The 19,554-nt window shown below is 47.3% G+C and overlaps 1 protein-coding gene across 3 annotated transcripts in view; it reads left to right on the forward strand.

The window, feature by feature from the left end:
• Window positions 1-19,554, forward strand: part of CACNA1I (calcium voltage-gated channel subunit alpha1 I) — a 91,416-nt gene that overhangs the window by 39,638 nt on the left and 32,224 nt on the right. For all 3 annotated transcript variants that reach the window (XM_052790359.1, XM_052790360.1, XM_052790361.1), the window contains exons 7-13: window positions 4,635-4,941; window positions 6,337-6,740; window positions 14,944-15,095; window positions 15,717-15,902; window positions 16,603-16,720; window positions 17,201-17,356; window positions 17,795-17,885. In XM_052790359.1, the coding sequence (XP_052646319.1) occupies window positions 4,635-4,941; window positions 6,337-6,740; window positions 14,944-15,095; window positions 15,717-15,902; window positions 16,603-16,720; window positions 17,201-17,356; window positions 17,795-17,885 (1,414 nt within the window). The remainder of the gene's footprint in view (window positions 1-4,634; window positions 4,942-6,336; window positions 6,741-14,943; window positions 15,096-15,716; window positions 15,903-16,602; window positions 16,721-17,200; window positions 17,357-17,794; window positions 17,886-19,554) is intronic.

Genomic DNA, 19,554 nt, shown 5'->3' on the forward strand with positions numbered 1-19,554 from the left:
ACTGGTCCATTCAGGTCAGGGAACTTATGAAAAAGCTGAATCTTCATGGTATCCTTGATTTCTCCCTGCTTTCTGGCCTTCTACCATCACAAGGGAAAGACAAGGAGAGACAAACAGAAAGATGACCTACTCCCTGTGGGCTGAAGCATGAGCCAGGACAGCAGAGGTGAAATACACCTTAAAGGATGCTGCTTCTACTTTGAGGCTGGAGAGTCCCAAGGAAAGGCAGTGAAGAGATTATGATTGCACAGGATGGGGGGGACCTCCCCCCAGCTCTGTTCCCAAAGGCAAACTGAACAAATCTGCTGCTTTTTGTGAGTTCGGAAAAAAAATATTTCCCATAAAGTTTGTTCAGATCTCCCACCATGCAATAGATATTTAATACCTACTTGCATTTTCACTTTGAGCAGCATGGCCAGGATACCCAGATTTGTACAATGTGCAGTTTGGCTCAGAATTTACTCCTTGTCTCAGACACAGTCTCTCCCAGAGCCAGGAAGGACTGTGCAGAGTCAGTGTTTAACCATTGCGGTAGGCATGCTCATCTCCTGCGGGCAAGTTCCAAAAACTGCCCCTCACCACCTGCTCCAACCTACCTAAATCCTGTCAGCATAATTTTGGTTTCTAAGCAGGAGCATCCTTCTAGTGCTGACTGACCTCATGTGGATTCCCAGTGATGCAAACTTTGTCTCTGAATTTGCAGGTGCTGAAAACCCTCAATTAAGCACTCCACCTGAGATTTTACTGTGGAGTGTCATTGACATTTCTAGACACTCCCTCGTCATTTGCAGAAGCCATGTAGGTTTATTTCCATCAAACACAGGAGTACATGAACCTCAACTTACTCTGGGGACTGCTCAGAGCAAAGGAGCCATATGCTAGATGGGATATTTCCTTTGCCTTTGGTGGAGTTACACCAAGAAAGTATTTAGCCTTTCTGTTACCTTCTTTGCATGTGTAATGCATCTTTTGCAGCATGTAGCAACACCACAGTGTGAACTTGCTATCACTTGCTTTCATTTTCTCTCTGAGTCTTCTTATAGAAATGACGATGCCTCTTCAAGTCTCATGAAGCACAGTTCTTCCAGCCTTTCTCCTTCCTTCCTTCTCCATGGTTGAAAGGCCTGGGTTTCTAAGCAGGATTGCTCTGACAGTCATACTTCAAGCCCTGACTCTTTGCTTTTCTACATACAACCTAGTCTTGGCTGAAACTTACTCTTCTTGGGCTGGATCTCTGCAGCCTCTTCTTTAGAGCTACGCTTTCATCCATGACTTCTTCCCTCACAGCGGTATCTTCAAACACCTACGTAAGGGCATTACCTGCTACTGCTCACCTGCAGGAAGAAGACTCCACCACCTGGATGTATTCCCAGCACGGTTAGGACACCCGCATAGACGGGCTCCGCTGAGGGGAAGAGTGCTGGTTGACCCCGGCACTCGGAGTGGCCTTGCAGAACAACCTGGTAAAAGCATTTTACGTATTCAGCAAGTTGTAAATAGCTTCCCCCTCTGCCGGAGATCAGGGAGGTGATGTGAAGGAAGGACTGCTTCTACCTCTCGGGTCAGTGTTTCATTTGGGTCTTCCTGCTTGAGGTCCAGCTGTCTCTTTGTCACTTCTCCAGCTACTTGGCCACTGGTGTGGCTCCTGGACTAGAGAAAGCTCTTCTGAACTCTCAGGCTGGCATTCATATTGCAGCACTCAGTGGCCTCCTTGAAGTGCTCTGTGCTTACACATGTGGGCTTCAGAAGACAAGCTGGATATCCAGCAATAAAAAAAAGGGCAAGTAAGTCAGCACCTCCAGCCCCAGTCAGATTTTATTAGATATTGCAGAGACAGGGATCAAACCTTGGGCTGAACAAGTCGGGGATCTGCTTAATCAAAGTACAGCTCAGTCTCGGGACTGAACGGGACTCCTGTGTTGGGGGTCTGAATCAATGGTCTCCTTCTGCCTCTGTCAGATGCTTTGTCTGACTCCATGTCAGATGCTTTTGGTCTCCCCACTCAGCTAGCTGAGATGGATCGCTCAGTTACGAGCCATCTGGGACCTTCCTGTCTTCTGCTAGCTGGGAGGCAGTGTCAAGCTCGGCGGAGCCTTAGAGTTTATGGACTTGCCTGTCGTCTTAAGGATTAAACAAGCTCATTTGTTTTGCTTTTGATGTTCCTAGCTAAGAGGCTTAAGGATTGAGGGTTAGTTGCCATATCCAGTCCTCTCACTCCTTGCCTTTTTGGTCATCTGGTGGGAGATCACAGCAAACGGTGCCTGTGACAACAGGGCTTGGTGATGTGAAACCTGAACACCCCTCCGGATTCAACCCCAGGCTGACAGTGTGACACTGCTGAGGACATCTTGTTGCCCTCAGGTCCTCTGCTTGTAGCCTAGAAAGGTGTTGCACGTCTTAATCGCTTGTTGTTCGTGGAATTGTTGGAAGTTGCAAAATACCAGGCAGTGTCACAATTAGCGTTCCAGAAATGGATGCAGAGCTGGTGTCCAGCCCCCAACCCTGCCTCACTCAGGGCAAGCTGAGGGAGATAACTGAACGGGCAAACCCGTGTGAGTGTGGTGTGGTGCTGAGGGGGAAGAGGGCAGGAGAGTCCATCGGAGAAGAATTTGGATTCCCAGTCATACTCTTATCAGTGAAAACATGCAAGACATCATGAACTAGGGAAAATCTTGGGGGAAGGTGAAGGAATCCGAACGAGGCATCGTTTTAATTTTCAAGGCCACATACAGAAGATGAAGGGAAAATAAGCTGAAATATGGGCGGGAGGAGAGGGAAGAAAAGGGTTCAGTGATAAAGGGAAACAGAATTAGAACAGCTTTGAAGGGTGCTGAGAGGAGGAGAAAAAAAAAAAAAAGCCCTTTATTTTGAGATGGTTTATTGTCCTTACGTTGAATCTGGTTGGGAAGGGCTTTGTGTTTCAAAGGCTTATTCAGATGCTAGCAGGGACACCTCCCCTTTGAAATACTGAGAGCCACTGTGTTGAGTCTCCGGACAGAGCTGCTGGGCACCTGTGTGCAAGAGAAAGGGACAACAAAGGGGGCAAGCTGGTGGCGGAGTGGCAAGGGCTGTGCACTGAGAGGAAGGCTGCTTGGATAGATAAAACAAGCTGGGGTACTTGCTGAAAAAAAACCCCACCTTTTCCACGCACAAGGGTTGGGGTCAGGTTATCACCACTTCTGCTTGCCCTCTCCCCTTTGCTGGAAGGGTTGTCTGGGGGAGGACTGGGTCCAGCTCTGTGTCAGAGCTGTTTGCTTGGAAAGGAGAGACGGGGAGGTGAGAGTGGGTCCTGTGTGGGTTCGTAGAGGAGGAACACGGTGCGAGGACGTCCCATAGCAGGGATGCTCCCTGGTCCAGGGGAAGCAGAAATCTTGAGCTAGCGCTTCCTCTCCTCCCGGGGGCTGCCCCGCAGAGTCCGTTTCAGAGCAGCACAGACGTGTCGTCCTTGTTCAGAGATCAGACTCTGCATTTTATCAATGCCATATTGCCACTTACAGCTCCACGGGGAGTAGGCACCAATCAAGGCATCATAGCTTTTGAGAATGATTTTGAACGTCATTACCAGCCCTTTTATGTAAGAAATTCTCAGCATATTGAAGCCCAGGTTTTATCCTAAGTGTAATGGATAGATCTCCTAGTGGAGATTCATCTGTGATTTCATAATATGTAACACTGAGAGTGAGATTTTTACCTCCAGATCTCTCAGCACCAAGAAATATTTGCTCCATTTTACAGATAGGAAAACTGAGGCAAAGGAAGCTTAAAGGGAACATACAAAGGTGTAAAATAAGCCTGGTAGACATTTTAGCTCCTGCATGGAGAATAGGAAGAACTTGGGCACTTTGTTTTGTTTCTAAGAAATTGGGGGAGTGGATTGTGGTTGTTTTTGTATTCGAAATGAAAGGCCTACCTAGGTTATGGGACAAGTAAAATAAGAGCTAATGTAAAATGTCTAGTATAAGAAGAATCAGGAAAATAGAAAATGAGCAAGGAAGCACTGTTTTGCCAGAGTATTTAGTGTCCTTCTCAAAGTCATTAGTTTTGTAAACTTCTCTTTGATTTCAAGAGCTCATTCATTTCAGCAAAGTGCCATCTCCTTGTATGGTGAATTAAGGTTTAAATGGTAGAAATAAATAAAATGCTCCAAGAATACTGACATGTCCTCCAAGAGTTGAAGACCATAAATGACAGTGCATGATTTTTCCAGTAGTAAAAGAGAAAGCAGAGAAGAAAGCAACTAAACTACCAAACTAAGTCCTCTGTCTCCCACCTTCTGTTTAACACAAAGGAGAGGGAAAGAAAAAGTCCAGTTTTCATAAAACCCTTTGCAGGTAACTTTTAAGTGACTTGTTAAAGGTCCCAAAGCCTGCCAAAAGAGCCAAAAGTCGGGCTTCTGTTTCCTGAATTTCAGTTCAGAGCTCCAAATTCTGCATGGAAATGACATCAAGTCAGTTCTCAAAAACAAGCTCAGCCAGCCCTGGCTTTCTCTGAAATCCCGTCTCCATACGCAGACTGGTTCCCGTTCCTCTGTCTGCCTCCAGTCACTTTCCACTCCTCTCTCCTCTTACGTTCCCCCTCCTGCGTGTTTTTCCTCGTGTTGATGTCGACTGTCCATTCTTCTCCTTTGCTACTAGGTGGGCTCCTTCTTCATGATTAACCTGTGCCTGGTGGTCATCGCCACGCAGTTTTCGGAGACCAAGCAGCGGGAGCACCAGCTGATGCAGGAGCAGAGGGCCCGGTATCTCTCCTCCAGCACTGTCGCCAGCTACATGGAGCCGGGAGACTGCTACGAGGAGATCTTCCAATACGTCTGCCACATCGCGCGCAAAGCCAAACGCCGCACCCTTGGGCTGTACAACAGCATACAGAGCCGGTGCCAGGGCCACGCGGAGCCGAGCAATGCCAAGCTAGGCATGAACAGGAAAAGCCAGAGGCACTACAGTAAGGATTGCTTGGGTAAAGCTGGAAATACCAATAGTGGAAATGTGAGAGTAACTGGGAGCATCTCCATGTGCTAGCTAAAGGACCTGTGCCTACAAAGCAGAGAATTAGAATTAACATTGGCCGTGGCAGTGCACCAGACCAGCAAGGTGGGGATGACCAGCAAGAATGGGAATGAAACGGGGATGACCGGCAGGGAACGTGGGAAACCCAGGTTTGAAACCCAGAGACCATAATGGAATAACGTTAAAGGCAGTGGCTGAGGCTTGTAAAGGGCTCCAGGCGTGGTATAGCAGGGTGAGCATTGCAGTTTGGGAGAGAGAAGTATTGGGGGGATATGAGCATGTGGGACTAAGGTTTGGACTCTGTGACACAGCAGGTCCCCCAGAGCTCTCCTCCCAAACTGAATTGCTGTGGGACCTCAGGAGAGAGGCAAAGGGAGTAGAATTGCAATAGGATGTCTCCTGAGCCGAGGGAGCAATACGGAAGAAGTCTGTTTGATGTGCAAGGTCAAAGGAGACAATTTCTCTTGATGGGAGCACATGCTGTTGTGTAAAATTAGACACGAGATACCATTTAAATTGGATTCTGGGCCTGAAAAGTGACTGTAAAAATGGTTTTATAAAGTTAGCATTAACTGCCTGCCGATGCCTTTCCTAAGTTATGCTCCCATTAACAAGCAAAAAAGCAGATTTTCCTTCAGCTGGTCTTGCATACTCAGTCTTTCATTTTCTTTACTTGCTGGGAGAAAAGTTTCTGCAGGCTTCATGCACTGTGTTAATGAATTAATTGCTTCATTCCCCCACTGTCCATTTGATCTTCCAGGCTCAACTGGAGGATCGAGGAACAAAAACTTAGTTTTCTCACTGAAGTCAGGAGATCTGTTCTGATTCAGAGCACACGGAGTATCAGGAGGAAGTGTTCTTGCGCTACCTTTTCTGGCTTCTTGAGATGCTTTGCTAATGTAGCTTCCCTAATTTAGAGAGTTCAGCTCAGCATGTGGGTTCTGGGACCCCCCTTGTAGCAGTTCAGGCCGAAAGCAGTCCTCGTGATCATTTTCCCCTCAGTTCCGACTTAACGTAAGCTACTGAGTCTCAAGCTGTGATTCTTGCATCAGACAAAACAGTTCTTCCTCTGTGGACACGAGCTCCCCATTGAGCCTAATCACTGGCAGCTGAACAGCATCATGCCTTTTGGTGACACAGCCAGTCAGTGTAAAGCCTGCAATGGCAATGGCTTTTATTGCTGCCCTTGAGATGATGTGCCAGTGTTTAATCGTCCTTACAGCTAAAAAGCCCAGTTACCCTGTCTGAATACCCAAAAGCCAAACAGGTGCCCAGTTTCAATGTCTTTTTCAAAGCCTTCTCTTTTAAGCATGACCATTTCTCTCCCCAGGGCTTTGCCAGCAGCACAACTCTCTTGACTGCCCTCCTCAGGGCTTGGTCCAGCCTATTGCTGTGACAGCAACCTCTGATCCCACCAACTGCCCCCGATGCCATAGGGGGGAGCATGAAGTGTCCCGAAGGCTCTCTGTCCTGGATAGCACTGACTCAGACCGGGAGGATGGAGGAGCCAGTGAAGAGGAGGGAGCGGGCAGCAGAGATGACCAGGGTGCCTCGGCACTGGAGAAGGAGGAGGAGGAGGGGGACGAAGGCAGACGGCTGAAGCTCTGCAGTGACATGTGGCGAGAAGTGAGGGTCAAGCTTCGAGGGATTGTGGACAGCAAGTACTTCAACCGTGGGATCATGATCGCAATCCTAGTGAACACTATCAGCATGGGCATCGAGCACCACGAGCAGGTAAGGCACCTCAGGGCACGGGGTGGGCAGCGGGGACTGGTGAGTCCTGCCTGGGGTTACGGCTTCGCTAAGCAGCTGATGCAACTTGGTGGAGGCAGAGACTGAGCAATTTGGACCCCAGGCTGCAGCACAGATGGTCCCAGCACGGCTTTGGAGAAAGCCTCAGGATCTTGCAGGGTCTTTTCTTCCTTATCCCTGCACTTAATCACTTTCTCTGTCTACATGTACTTTCCTTTCACTTCCTTTTAATCCCTCTCTTTTTCTCCTCTCTGCTCACTTGTATCGCTCCGTCTTTCTTTTTTACCCTGTCCTCTCTTTCCATCTGCTTCTCTCTCCTTCATCCTCATCTCTTCCATCTTCCTCATCTCTCTCTCATTTCTCTCTTCATTAGCTTACTGAATCCTTAGTCTATTTGGTTAATCTAATGTGCCCTCTGGGGATGTCACAGGCACTTCACCAGCATCTCAATTCAAATCCATCAGCTTGCTAGCTTTTCCAACTTAATTAAGAGATGCCTGAGTACAGTCTCTCTATACAAGAAGGCTAGGAAAGGCACCACCTCCCATCTCCGGTCATTTTGGGGGCTCAGGTGGCTTGAGCCTTTCTTTTGCCCTGGCAGCAAGAAGTGATAGATAGGTCAGACATGGACAGCAGGCGAGGGCACAGGTTTGACTTTCACGCCAATAGTTTACAGACAGCTCTGCATCAGCAGTGCACTTTATCCTAATGACAGACTTGTGAGATGGAGAAGGATTGTGCGCCCTCATTTTATAGCTGGGAAACAGAGGCTGTGTCTACTTTGTGATGTGCAGAGCCAGCTTCAGAGGGTATTAAGCACGCCCATGACCTTGCATCTGCATTGCTGGCTGGTAGCTCTGCTGCACTTTGCATTAAAGGAGTCCATGCTGTACATCCATGTCTCAGATCTATTCTGCCAGTCTGAATGTGACCATGATTCGCTCCACGTGTCTGCCCAGATCACAAAAATAAGAGATCGCTCCACCACTGAGATGACTGCATTGAAGCTTTGGAGACCAGGTGAAGTCTAGTCCTGAACACAGTCTCAGGCAGCAAAGAGACAGGCAGTGAGTCTGGTTCAAGCAAGGCACTCAGGTTTGTCCTGTGCTGTATCAGGATGGAGATATCTTGAGACCCAGCGTATCTTAAATTCTGTGTTTGAGGCAACACAGTGTCTAAGCCAGTATTTGAAGCCTCAGATGTCTGGATCCCACCCACGTACCAAGCATTAGACCATTTTTCAAAGCCCAGCTAGTTTCTGATACAAGTATGGGAAACCTTAATTTGATCCCAGAATGCAAAACTGCGCTGGATGCTTCAGTACCAGAAAAATACTGGCAGGAGCTCAGAGGAGAGGAGAATGAAGAAGAGGCTGGAGGGGTTGACTCATGAAAATAGATAAAAAAGAGCGATGTATTTATCACATAGCAGAGAGATGACTAAGGGTTGAAGCCCAGGACAATACAAAAACTGCCCACTGATGTTTTAAAGATGCGAGCACCAAGCAGGGAGAGGCATTGTTCATTTTGGTTTATTGGAGACAGCGTGGATTAAGAGTTTAGCAGAAGAATATTTGAGCTGGAGGTAGAGAATTCACTCTCATGTTCTGGCTATTGTGTGTGCAGATTTAAACCCTTCTAGGCCGCCTCTGCTGTGTTTGTACAGCCCGCAGCAGAGTGGGATCTGCCTGCAGCCTTGGGGTTTCTAGTAGCAGGTTATTAATGACATGTCCTTAAAGTTACACTATCACTTTTTATCCATAAGTAGCTAGGAAAAGCTTATGACCCTGCATGCTGTTTCTACTAGTAAGAGATGTCAGCTGAATTGATCACAACTGAAAAACGTGTTTATTTAAAATATGTATACTGAACCCTGTTTTCCTGGCACAAGATTAAAAAAAAAATAATATTCAGACCATACCATGAATTCCAGGTCCTTTTGAGTCAGCAGTTAAGTCAAAAGCACACAGACATTTGCACTTCCCTTTGCTCTCTTTCAGTTTTCCACAAGCCATGCTATCAGTACATCTCAGACTGGTGCTTCATCCCCTCCTTTTTTCTCCTTCCTTTCTCTTTTTCCAGTCGTTTTTCCTCCCAAAACCACAAATTTTCACAGAATGATATCTGGCAAAACCCCTCTGCCCACAGAGATCTGTGATTTGCAAGGTGGCGCCATCCTATGACTGAAGTAGCTTCTGTTGCTTCGGCTACTCCATCATACAAATGTCTCCTGGCCCAGAGCTAATGTGTAGAGAGACCTCTCGAGATTTTATTTTCTGGTGCATGGGAGATCACAGCCCCAGCCACTCTCTGGGGACGCATCTGGCTGCAGAAGAGGATGTGTGAAGGTGCCACAGGTTTGAGCAGTCCTGGGAGCAGCTCATGGCACATCCGTCAGTTCCTTGCTGCTCCGCTCGTTCTCGGAGTTATGCAGCGGTGAGCTGGCCTGCTGACCAAAGCACCCACCAACCAGCAGGTTAAGGGGTGAGATGGGCTGTGGGAGCCAGGCACAAGTTTCAGGCTCAGACACAGAGCCTGTTTCTGACAGAGCCCACGTGCGGGTCTCACCTTTGATTCCTGAGCCTTGACCAACAGAAAAACATGAATTAAAATTATCTGTTTGTTGCAATTCAGGGGTTTAACATTGACAACGTTTTTCTGCTAGGAGACTTCGCCTCAGCTCCTCAAACTACTTTACTCGGATCCAAATCAGCTTCGAATTTGGCTTTGTTTAGCTTATCCACCCAGACCCTCGTCCTGTCCTGTTTGTGTGGCCAAGACAGCTTCCCATCTCCTTATATGTTTCTTGTGAGGGAAATCAACTCATTTGGGGACAAACTGCACTGCTATGAGTCATTTTTAATCCTTAAGCTTATCACAAGTTATCACTTGTAAACAGATAAGTTTATTCAAATCCATCAGTGTGCATTATACCATGTAAAATCCTCAGTATTAGGCCTTTAGATATTGCTGGGACGCTGCACAACCCAAAATCCATCATTTCAACCTTTGTCCTGCTTGAAATAGTTTTTGCAGTTCTTCAGATCTGCTTCTACTTGGAAGTGCCTATTTTTAAAATCCAGTGTAGAAAGTCAAGATATTAGATGCTTCTGGCTGTCCAGAAGGATCCTTTTAAGAGGCTTACTTTTTTAATACTCAGAGAGGATCTGGTGCTTCTTGCTTTTCTCCCTTATTCAGCATGAGGATGAAGGGCTGGTCCCAGCTGAATGTCCCAGGCTGCCTTTCTCATATATTTCTTGCACGGCCTGTTGGACTCAAGCTTCTTTGCCATTAGTAGCCAATGAGACAACTGATGAGTAACTTGGTTTATCTTATCCAGTATCTACTTACAGTATTCCTTCGTACATCAGATCAATACTTTATGAGGTCTGTCTTTGTGTGGATCAGGAGACGATCCCTTGTTTCCTAACTAGACCAGCCCTGTGGATCAGTACCTTCATATCCTTTAGCCTGTGTGATTTCCCTTTATACCAGCATTTATTGCATCCACAAGTTCATATTTTACAGTTATTGCTTCTCTTCTACTATTTGCTGCTTGTCAGAAATATTCAGCAAATGCCCAAGCCAGCTCATCATACTGACATTTAGTAAATGATGGAACAGTCTCCCTCGGGTGGTAGATGAAACTACATTACTTCAGTCTTGTAAAACTAGGGTATAACAAAACATCACGAAATCCTGCATTGGTTGTAGGGTGGCGATTAGAGTAAGTAAAAGCTAGTTGGTATGTTCCATGGCTGATTTCTATGACTCTTCTGATTATTGTCAAGTGACTTTGAAATGGTGAGTAAAAATGGACAGGCTGGAGAGACCTCTCTATGGAATATTTCTCTCTCATGTTCTCAGAGGCAGTGATGTGCAGGTACGGTTTGGCAGGGCTGGTCTGCACAGGTCACATCGATCACTCTTCAGTTTCTAGACAGCTGCAGATTTAGAAGTTTAGGAGAAACTTCTCCTGCAGTGGCTTTATGGTGGTCTGCATATTCTTAACCTTTCCTATAGTGCAGGAGTTTCTGGCTGCTGTCAGATAATGGACTAATTACATTTTCAGTCTAATCTGACGTAAGAACTCCAATGTTAGTAAGAAACTGAAAAGGGGGAAAAGAGTTGAGCCGCTGCCCTCTGTTGCCCCAGTCCTAGTTTCTGATCACTGGGCAGGCGCTCTGAAGTAGATCTGAATCATACATTTCACTCTCAATATTTGATCTACATTGTTAGAGATGAAGGACTTCTTGCCATGAAGGTGTGAATTAGGTATTTTCATGGATTTGCAAAGAGATCCATATGCAGAGTAGGTGAACCAGTCTGGTTAAAACACTGGCTCTGGGTATGCTTTGCCCCCTAGGATCTCTCTCCCTTCAAGCCACCCTCCTCACCCCAATACTCAGCTTCCACAGTTTTGTTCAAGTTTCTCTCCTAGTGTGGTGGGTAAACCAGTCTATCCTGGCTTGGCAATACAAACAGACTTCTTGTGGGGACATTTCTGGTGTTAGCTGGTTTTGCTTGGACTAAAGTAGCCTTGAGTTGAGGCCCTTCCTAGTGGATACTCCAATTTACAGTTTCTAGGTAAACCTGGGTGGCTTGGGAGGAGGTAGCCTCGCTAATGGTTTTGATGATAAATGCCTGAGTGCTGTCTGTGGGAGCCTGGGGACCTCTCACAACTGTGAGGTGACACATCCATTGTGTTGGGGATCCCCTGTGTCGGTAGGAAGAAAGGGAAAGAACCACTTTTTCCCTGTTCGCTTGCCCCTTTCATCAAGTTCGTACTTCCCTGGCCAGAGAGAGTCCCCTGCAGCAGCCGTGTCCCAGCGCCCAGCCTTGTCCACTGTCACTCGTGGCCCCAGTGCCCCAGGTACAAGGACATCCCCGCACAGGGGACAGCCCCTGGTGCCCCCGCCCTGCAGCCCCAGCTCCCAGCTGATGGCTCTTTGCACTCTGCTGAATTATCTGTATTGCCAGAAACGGCTGCAATGCAGGATCCGCCTTCAGCCAGTGAGTGTGCCTCTCCAGCTGGCTCTTCTCTCTTTTTCTCTTCTTTTTTTTTCCTGAGTTCATTCCTTTTGTGTTGGTCTTCCTTCCCCAGCCTTTACTTCTTTCCTACTCCATTTTAAAAAATCTCTCCTCGATTTCTCGTGGGTGCCAGTGAGTTTATTTTACTATTTTTTTTCCCCAGCTTTGTTTTTTGTTTCCTCTTTTGCTGCCTTTCTCTTTGCCCATCTCTCCTTCCTTTCCCTGCCCAGTCTTTCCTTCCCCTCTCTCTAGGAAGAATGCTTTGCTGGGGCTGATTGATGGCCCATTAGAAAAAGATTAACAGGTGGAGGCTTGACTAGAGAAACAGATGTCAGGGAGAGAAGGAGAGATGGGGGAACAGGTGACCTTTTCCACAAGTGAGATGCAAGCATGGCTTTTCAAACATCAATTGCTCCCTACGACAGCACAAGAGAGAATGTGTGGACAGCAGAGAGGAGGATATCCACCATCGTAGCCTGTTGCTTTTTTACATTGCTCGTTCTCACTGACATAATAATTTGATTCAGGCTGAAATTGGCATCTCTGTTTAGCATATGGACCTCATGTTCCCAGCAAGTGTCATTACTGCCTGGCTCTCCATGAAGTGATCTTCATCTCTCCACTCCCATGTGCACTTGCTCATTCTTTCTCTCTCTTTGCTTTTATCTCCCCTCCTTTCCCCCTCATTTTCAGGATGGTTTTGTTATTCAAATGTCATTACGGGTGGAAATTGAGCCACCTCCCCTTTTTTTGATTTTAAAGAAATGGAGTATTTCAATAAAAAGTTGCAGCAAGGAGTGCAAGAAATTAGCAACGGGCATGGGAAGCCACAGATGTGAGGAGCAGTTTCCAGTCCATTTGCTCACCTGGGAGGATCTGGGCCCCTGGGGGTCCCAGAGCAGGGGTTAAAGCAGACCCCAGCTTCAGGGGGAGGGTCAGATCCAGAACTGCATTTCTCCCTCAATTCCTCTTCCACCAGCTGACTAAGTAACAGGCACAGCCAATGCAAAGGCTACCCTTTAGAAAAACAGCAGTTTTGCAGTCCTCAGGGAGAGACCATGACTCCCCTTCCTAGTGGGCACTGAGTTCGTGGTAAAAATACTGGCTCTGACCTGCAGGCACTCACTTTTTTGTTTCCGCGGTGCCAGAGCGTCTGTCCTCTCTTGCCCTCAACAATAGCTTTTGCAGTTTTCTTGTTCCCTTCCATTTTATGTGATGCTTAAAAGAGCTATGCCTGGTGGCCAGGCATAGCTCAGACCAATGTGAAGGAAGAGGAGAATCTTCAGCCGCCTTTTTGGCACGGGTATCCAGACAATGAGAGCAGTACTGGCTGCTACCACAGAGCCTGGATCAGACTCAGCTCGAAGGCTTGGAGCTGGGGCTCAGTGGCGCAGTAGGTGAAATGTCAAATATGTAACCTTGTCTGAGGTGCGACATACCTGCCCCAAGGTAAACATGGAAATTTGGGCCAGAGGAGCCCTGAAGGAGTGCCTTGGAGCTGCTGTGCCTTGTCCCTCCTCTTGGGAAGGTGTCACACCTTCATCTGGAGCAGGTCCCCACCAGCTGCTGCTTGGGAAGGTGATGGCCAGCAGCGTGCTACAGCCAGGTGAATCGCTCTAGCAGTCTCATGCGGTCTGAAGGGCATGGGTTGTCTAGCCTGGCCCCACGATGCAACCCATTATACTGGGAGGAAGTTTTTCTCTCACTTTGGGAACATTTTCTACCTTGCCATTGCCGTGGTAGTCTCCCCGGGCTATGTGTGTGTCCGAGTATGTGCAATATAGGCAGGCTGGCACGTGTGCTGCCCCTCGTGCGTCCGACCTTGCTGGAGACCTCAGCCCTTGCTGTTTGGCCTGGTGCAGACCTAGCCCCTGGGTGAGAGGTGCTTTGAGCAGATGAGTCCATCCCAAATTCAGTGTAGGGAATGCCTCCACAGGGAACGGCAAGATCCTGGCATCCTTCATCAGTGACATCAGCACAGCCTCCATCTCCCTCTGAAGCAACGTTTCATCATTCCTGAGGAAACAGTCTAGACCCTTTCCTGACCTTGTCAGAGAAGTTTCCAAGGCTGCACACACTGAAGAAAAAGTCATTAATTCAGAAAACAAAAGGAGGAGTAATTTAATTTGCTCAGACTTGTTCCACTGATGGAATCATTAAAACACTTTCTCCTATATGCACAAACACATTGGTCTCTGGTCTCTGCTGGAGAAGGCTGTATCACAGGGGCTGAAAGATGTGTCAGAGATTCAACAGAAAAAAATGCCTGAGGCAGGGTCAGATTGCCTTTTTATTCCTTTTTTTTTTTTTTTTTTTATTTCAGCACAGTCATCTTGTGTCATCCTTGGAGGTTTTCACCTTGTGCATCTATCTGCTTTTCTCCTTTTGCTGTCCATTTTTCTCTTTTCCTCACCCTGTCCTGCTCTTCCTCTCCCTTACAAGTAGGCGTTAGCAGAGTGCCCCTTCTTGCTGTTGTCTTTTTCATCTAGTCTGATATTCACTTGGGTAATTATTGAGACCGCTCTGAGGATAGAGGCATGAGAAAAGACTGCTGGAACAAGTCTGGAAAACTAATGCATACCAAGGATTTGGTGGGGAGTTGGGGAGATAAAAATGGGGAAGGGAAAAAATAGAGGGTAAAGGGGCAGAGAAGTGCAGTGAGGTTTAGAGGAAGATAGGGAACTGTTTTCCTATCATTCAACTGTTTTCAGAATTTCAGCAAAAAAATGTGCCAGCTACCTGTGGAAACCTCAGAGGAAGATCCCTAAAGAAGGAGGTTGACCGCAGAACAGCTACTTTTGCCCTGCTTCAAAAAATACTCAAGTTCTTTGCACAAAGTAAAGCAGCCTTTAGCTGGGGGACCAGGGTACAGAGTGGGATGTGGGAGACACTTCGTCAGCCTTGGCCATGTGAGTGGCTGCGGGGCTCCCGACCACCTCTAGTAAAAGAATTTGTTAGGGACATAACCTATGATGAAAGTAGTAAATATGCAAAGGAATCTGGAGTGCAACTGGCTCTATCCAGCTCCACTCTAATCTCACCCATGGAGCTTTGCAGCTCCTTACAAAGCCTGTCCGCTGGGAATAGTGGCACTTTATTTCCCATAATTGCAGGGCTCTTTCAGTTCTGACTCTCTGAATTTGCCTTCTCTCCAGCCAGAGGAATTGACCAACATCTTGGAGATCAGCAACGTTGTCTTTACAAGCATGTTTGCCCTGGAGATGATCCTGAAACTTGCTGCTTTTGGTCTCTTTGATTACCTCCGCAACCCTTACAACATCTTTGACAGTATCATCGTCGTCATCAGGTGACAAGGGCCTTGGGGATCAACTGAAATACATACAGAAGAGTACTACAGAGCTTGCACATTTTCATGTGCCTTTTCAAAAAGGATTTAGCAGCTATACTAGGAGGAGCTGAGCTGATGCACAAGGCCAAGGATTGGGAGACCACGTTGTCTTTTCCCAACATTTGGTGACCCTAGGCAAGCCATATAGCATTTCTGCCCCTTAGTTCTCTCCTCTCTAGAATGAAGGCAATTGCAATTGCCTTGTAAGTCCACAACAAATATTAGCTGTGAAATGTTTTAAAAATGCAAAAATTAAGGATGCTACAAAGGTTTAATGTGTGATAGAAGAACTTGTCTTGCTGGAATTTAATGCTGCAATCCTTTCCTCATTCCTGCAACATACAGTGCCATGTTCATGTTCTTAAGGGAGAAATGCAGCTTTCTACACATAAGTATAAGCCTATAGCATATACTTCTAATTATATCCTGCTCAAACAGATTTTCTCTCAGACCCCTTTATGCTTGCTGCCAATGCAGAGGTGAAAACTTGGATTAGTATTGTAATTCCTCTCTCCGTTCTGTTCGTTCACTTGTCTTTCATTTTGTCCCTCGTACTCCCTGTGCCTCTCTGGGCCATAGCATCTGGGAGATCATCGGCCAGTCGGACGGGGGCCTCTCTGTGCTGAGGACTTTCCGTCTCCTGCGGGTGCTGAAGCTGGTGCGTTTCATGCCCGCACTGCGCCGCCAGCTCGTGGTGCTGATGAAGACTATGGACAACGTAGCCACCTTCTGCATGCTCCTCATGCTCTTCATCTTTATATTCAGGTGAGGAGGCAGTTAGTTGCCTCACTGTGTTTTGGAGAGGCACTGCATGGCTCATGTGGAGAGCAACTTCAGAACATGATTGCATGACTTGTCTTGCCCATTGCTCTAGGTTCAGGCAGCACTGATAAGCGCTTATTTGTTCATAAGGGCCGAGGTTACTGCTGCCCTAAATTGGGTTCAGCAGCTGAAGATTTGGCCTGGATAGGGTGGATGGGGTGGAGAAATACTGCCACCAAATGCGCATGTTGTGCATGATGTCCCATCACGGGATAGGTGAAGTTTCTTGGTAGTCAACACTGGCTGCAGGAACAGTTCGGTCTGGAGGCTGACTCTGGCAGAAGGGTGGCAGGAAGCAATCAAGAAAGTCTGTCAGCGCATCCCGTGGATGCGGTGGTAGGGAGGCGAATCAAAACGAGAGCAAACAAGAATGATGGGAAGAGCAGATCTGAAGGACAGGTTGGAGAGAATACGTGAGCTCTGAGGCAGTATAGGTGGAAAGCCAGGGGTTTTGGTGAGCTATAGGGGTGCAATACACAGCTCCTTCACGGATAGGTCCCAGTGGTCTGGCTGTGTTGTTCTACCCCTTGCTCCTGTGGTGTTACATTAGGTTGTTGGGAGGAAAAGAGAATGACTCTGATGAGCTCATTATGGTGGCAGAGGTATTTATATTTGACACCATCTCCACTTCTCGTCCCAACAGCATCCTAGGAATGCACATCTTTGGTTGCAAGTTCAGCCTCAGGACAGACACAGGAGATACAGTTCCTGACCGGAAGAATTTTGACTCCCTGCTGTGGGCCATCGTCACCGTCTTCCAGGTGAGCCCACTTGGTCTCTTCGGGTGGACCAGGGCAAAGTGAAGAGGATCAGGAGGAGCTTCTTCTCACTGAGGATCATTGCACTACGCTCCTGACAGCACAAAAGGCTCCAGCACGTCCTGCTTAGATGAAGAACAACTGGGCGTTGTAACCAAATGAATGGTGTACCTCTCAGACAGGAGGGCTCCTTCCTTCCTAGGACACAGTTTGCAAAGGTCACTCCTGTCATGGTAACTCCCCTGCTTAACACTGTCACCTCAGCCCATGACTGCCCTCACAGTTGCTCTTGTTTATTCTTGCTCAGCTAACGTTATCAGGGCAGTACCACAGCTGGAAGGTGACAGTGGGCAGTGGGTGTGTGGTTATGGCGAAGTGAAGAGGCCTGATGTGGTCCTGATGTGTATCCTTTCACTGTCCTTTCCTGAGAATCCCCTTCGTGTTCTTCCTTCATGTTTATGTGGCCTCTGCGCCTGGTTGCAGATCCTAACCCAGGAGGACTGGAATGTTGTGCTCTACAATGGCATGGCCTCCACCTCGCCATGGGCATCCCTCTACTTTGTGGCTCTCATGACGTTTGGCAATTACGTGCTCTTCAATCTGCTGGTGGCCATTCTCGTGGAGGGGTTCCAGGCTGAGGTGAGTTGCCACTGGGGCCTCATCAGGAGGAGGAATAGAGGTGCTAAAAAGGGGACCTTTGAGACACTGTGAGGGTACTGGGGTGGAAGACTCCCAAAGTATCACACCTCTGTCATTTCCCTTGTTAAGTTCAGGGCGGGCTTCATTTAAAAAAAATGACAGCATTAATGCTTGCAAGGAAAGAGACAAGCCCTCTGGAAGGGAGTTCACGATTTGCATCCTGTGCAACAGACCCTACGCTACTAGGGTGAGTCCTTTGCCCCTCCAAAAGCAAGAACGCAGTACGTCAGCCATCGCAGGTCACGCAAGGCTCTTTCCAGTGATCACACTGATGCCTGGCTGCCAAGGAGGATTTTACAGTTGTTCCAGCAATGAAAGACAAGAACAAATGGTCTTTTCTGTTTATGAGTTTCCAACTTCTAAATTTTTGTGTTCCAGGGTGATGCCAACTGGTCATACTCAGATGAAGATCAGAGTTCATCAAACATGGAGGAGTTAGATCAGTTCCAAGAGGTCCAGGAAGGCTCAGGTACAATAGCTCAACCAACCTCATTTGCTTATCTCCCATTGCTGTTTAGTGAGAAATCTGAAAGCAGATTCTGCGGAAAATTCACTCCCATCTCCAAGAACTTTCCGGTTTGCATTCTGAACTTTATGCTAGTTTGTGGTGTTATCTGTGGAAAAACAGAGCCATGTTGGCATCCTGAGGAATGTGATAGCCAAGGGCAGCAGTTCTTGAATGACCTACAGAACGTCAACTAGGAATGAGAAGTAGTGAGACTGTCTCTGCTTAGCTTCAGGGGCACCATTTCAGGAACACTGTGTCCAAATCTGGGACCCTGTCCTGGTTTCAGCTGGGATAGAGTTAATTTTCTTCTTAGTAGCTGGTACAGTGTGGTTTTGATTTAGTGTGAGAATAATGTTGATAACACACTGATGTTTTAGTTGTTGCTAAGTAGCGCTTAACCTAAGTTAAGGATTTTTCAGTTTCCCATGCTCTGCCAGCAAGCAGGTGCACAGACAAGAAGCTGGGAGAGAGCATAGCCAGGACAGCTGACCCAAACTAGCCAAAGGGATATTCCATACCGTAGAACATCATGCTCAGTATATAAACTGGGGGCGAGTTGGCCGTGAGGGGTGGATCACTGCTCGGGCGTTGGTCAACAGGTCGTCAGCAATTGTATTGTACATCACTTGTCTTTTCTTGAGTTTTATTCTTTTTTTCTCTCTCTCTTTTAAAATTCTATTCCTTTTCATCATCATCATCATTATTATTATTATTATTATTGTTATTATTACATTTTATTTTACTTTAGTTATTAAATCATTCTTATCTCAACCCACATGTTTTACTTTTTTTTGTCAATTCTCCTCCCCATCCCACTGGGAGCAGGGAGGAGTGAGTGTGTGGCTGCGTGGTGCTTAGTTGCTGGCTGGGGTTAAACAACAACAGACCCACATTTGGATAGGGGATACCAACACATTAAAAAGGACTCGGACAAATCTGGAAGTCTTGCCTCATAGCGAGAGGCTAATGAAGCTTAGAGAAACCAAACAAGCGACTTGAACACACACTCTGTAAGTGCCGACCATAAGGAGAGATTTCTCATGGTAGATGGCTCTTTAATTGAGCAGAAAAAAGCATAATGAGATTGTAAAGGTTGGAAGCCGAAGCTAGACAAATTCAAACTGAAAAAGCCCACATATTTTTAAGGAAAGATAATTAACTGTTGGAACCGTCTGCCTGCAAACTTCTGGGTAAGGTCTCCACCCCTCGAAGTCTTCCCTTGAGGACTGCAAGTCTTTCTACGAGGGGTATTATACTTCAGACAGGACTTGGTGGCTGGGAGCAGCAAGAGTAGCTTGCTCTGCAATGGATGGTGAGCCAGGAGCTGAGAGGGAGGGACAGCCAGGCAGGAGGGCAGGGACCACGCCGACAAAAGCACAGTACTGGCACAAGGGGAGCAGAGCAGGTCTGCTGACACTAGCCAGGGTCAGCCAATTGTTCGGTGATTGCCAGGCAAGTCCGCGGTGGTGAGGCAGGTCTGAGGTCAAGCCAAGAAGTCCAGTCAGCAAGACAAGATCAGGATCAGCAAGGTGCAAGGTGGTCAGGCACAAGCATTCTCACAGCATAACCCAGACAAGGAGCACAGGCACAGGGCTGAGCTTAAATGCAGCTCCCACAGCAAGGAGCAGTG

The sequence above is a fragment of the Harpia harpyja genome, chromosome 6 (genome assembly GCF_026419915.1).
Source record: "Harpia harpyja isolate bHarHar1 chromosome 6, bHarHar1 primary haplotype, whole genome shotgun sequence".
Lineage (NCBI taxonomy): Eukaryota > Metazoa > Chordata > Aves > Accipitriformes > Accipitridae > Harpia > Harpia harpyja.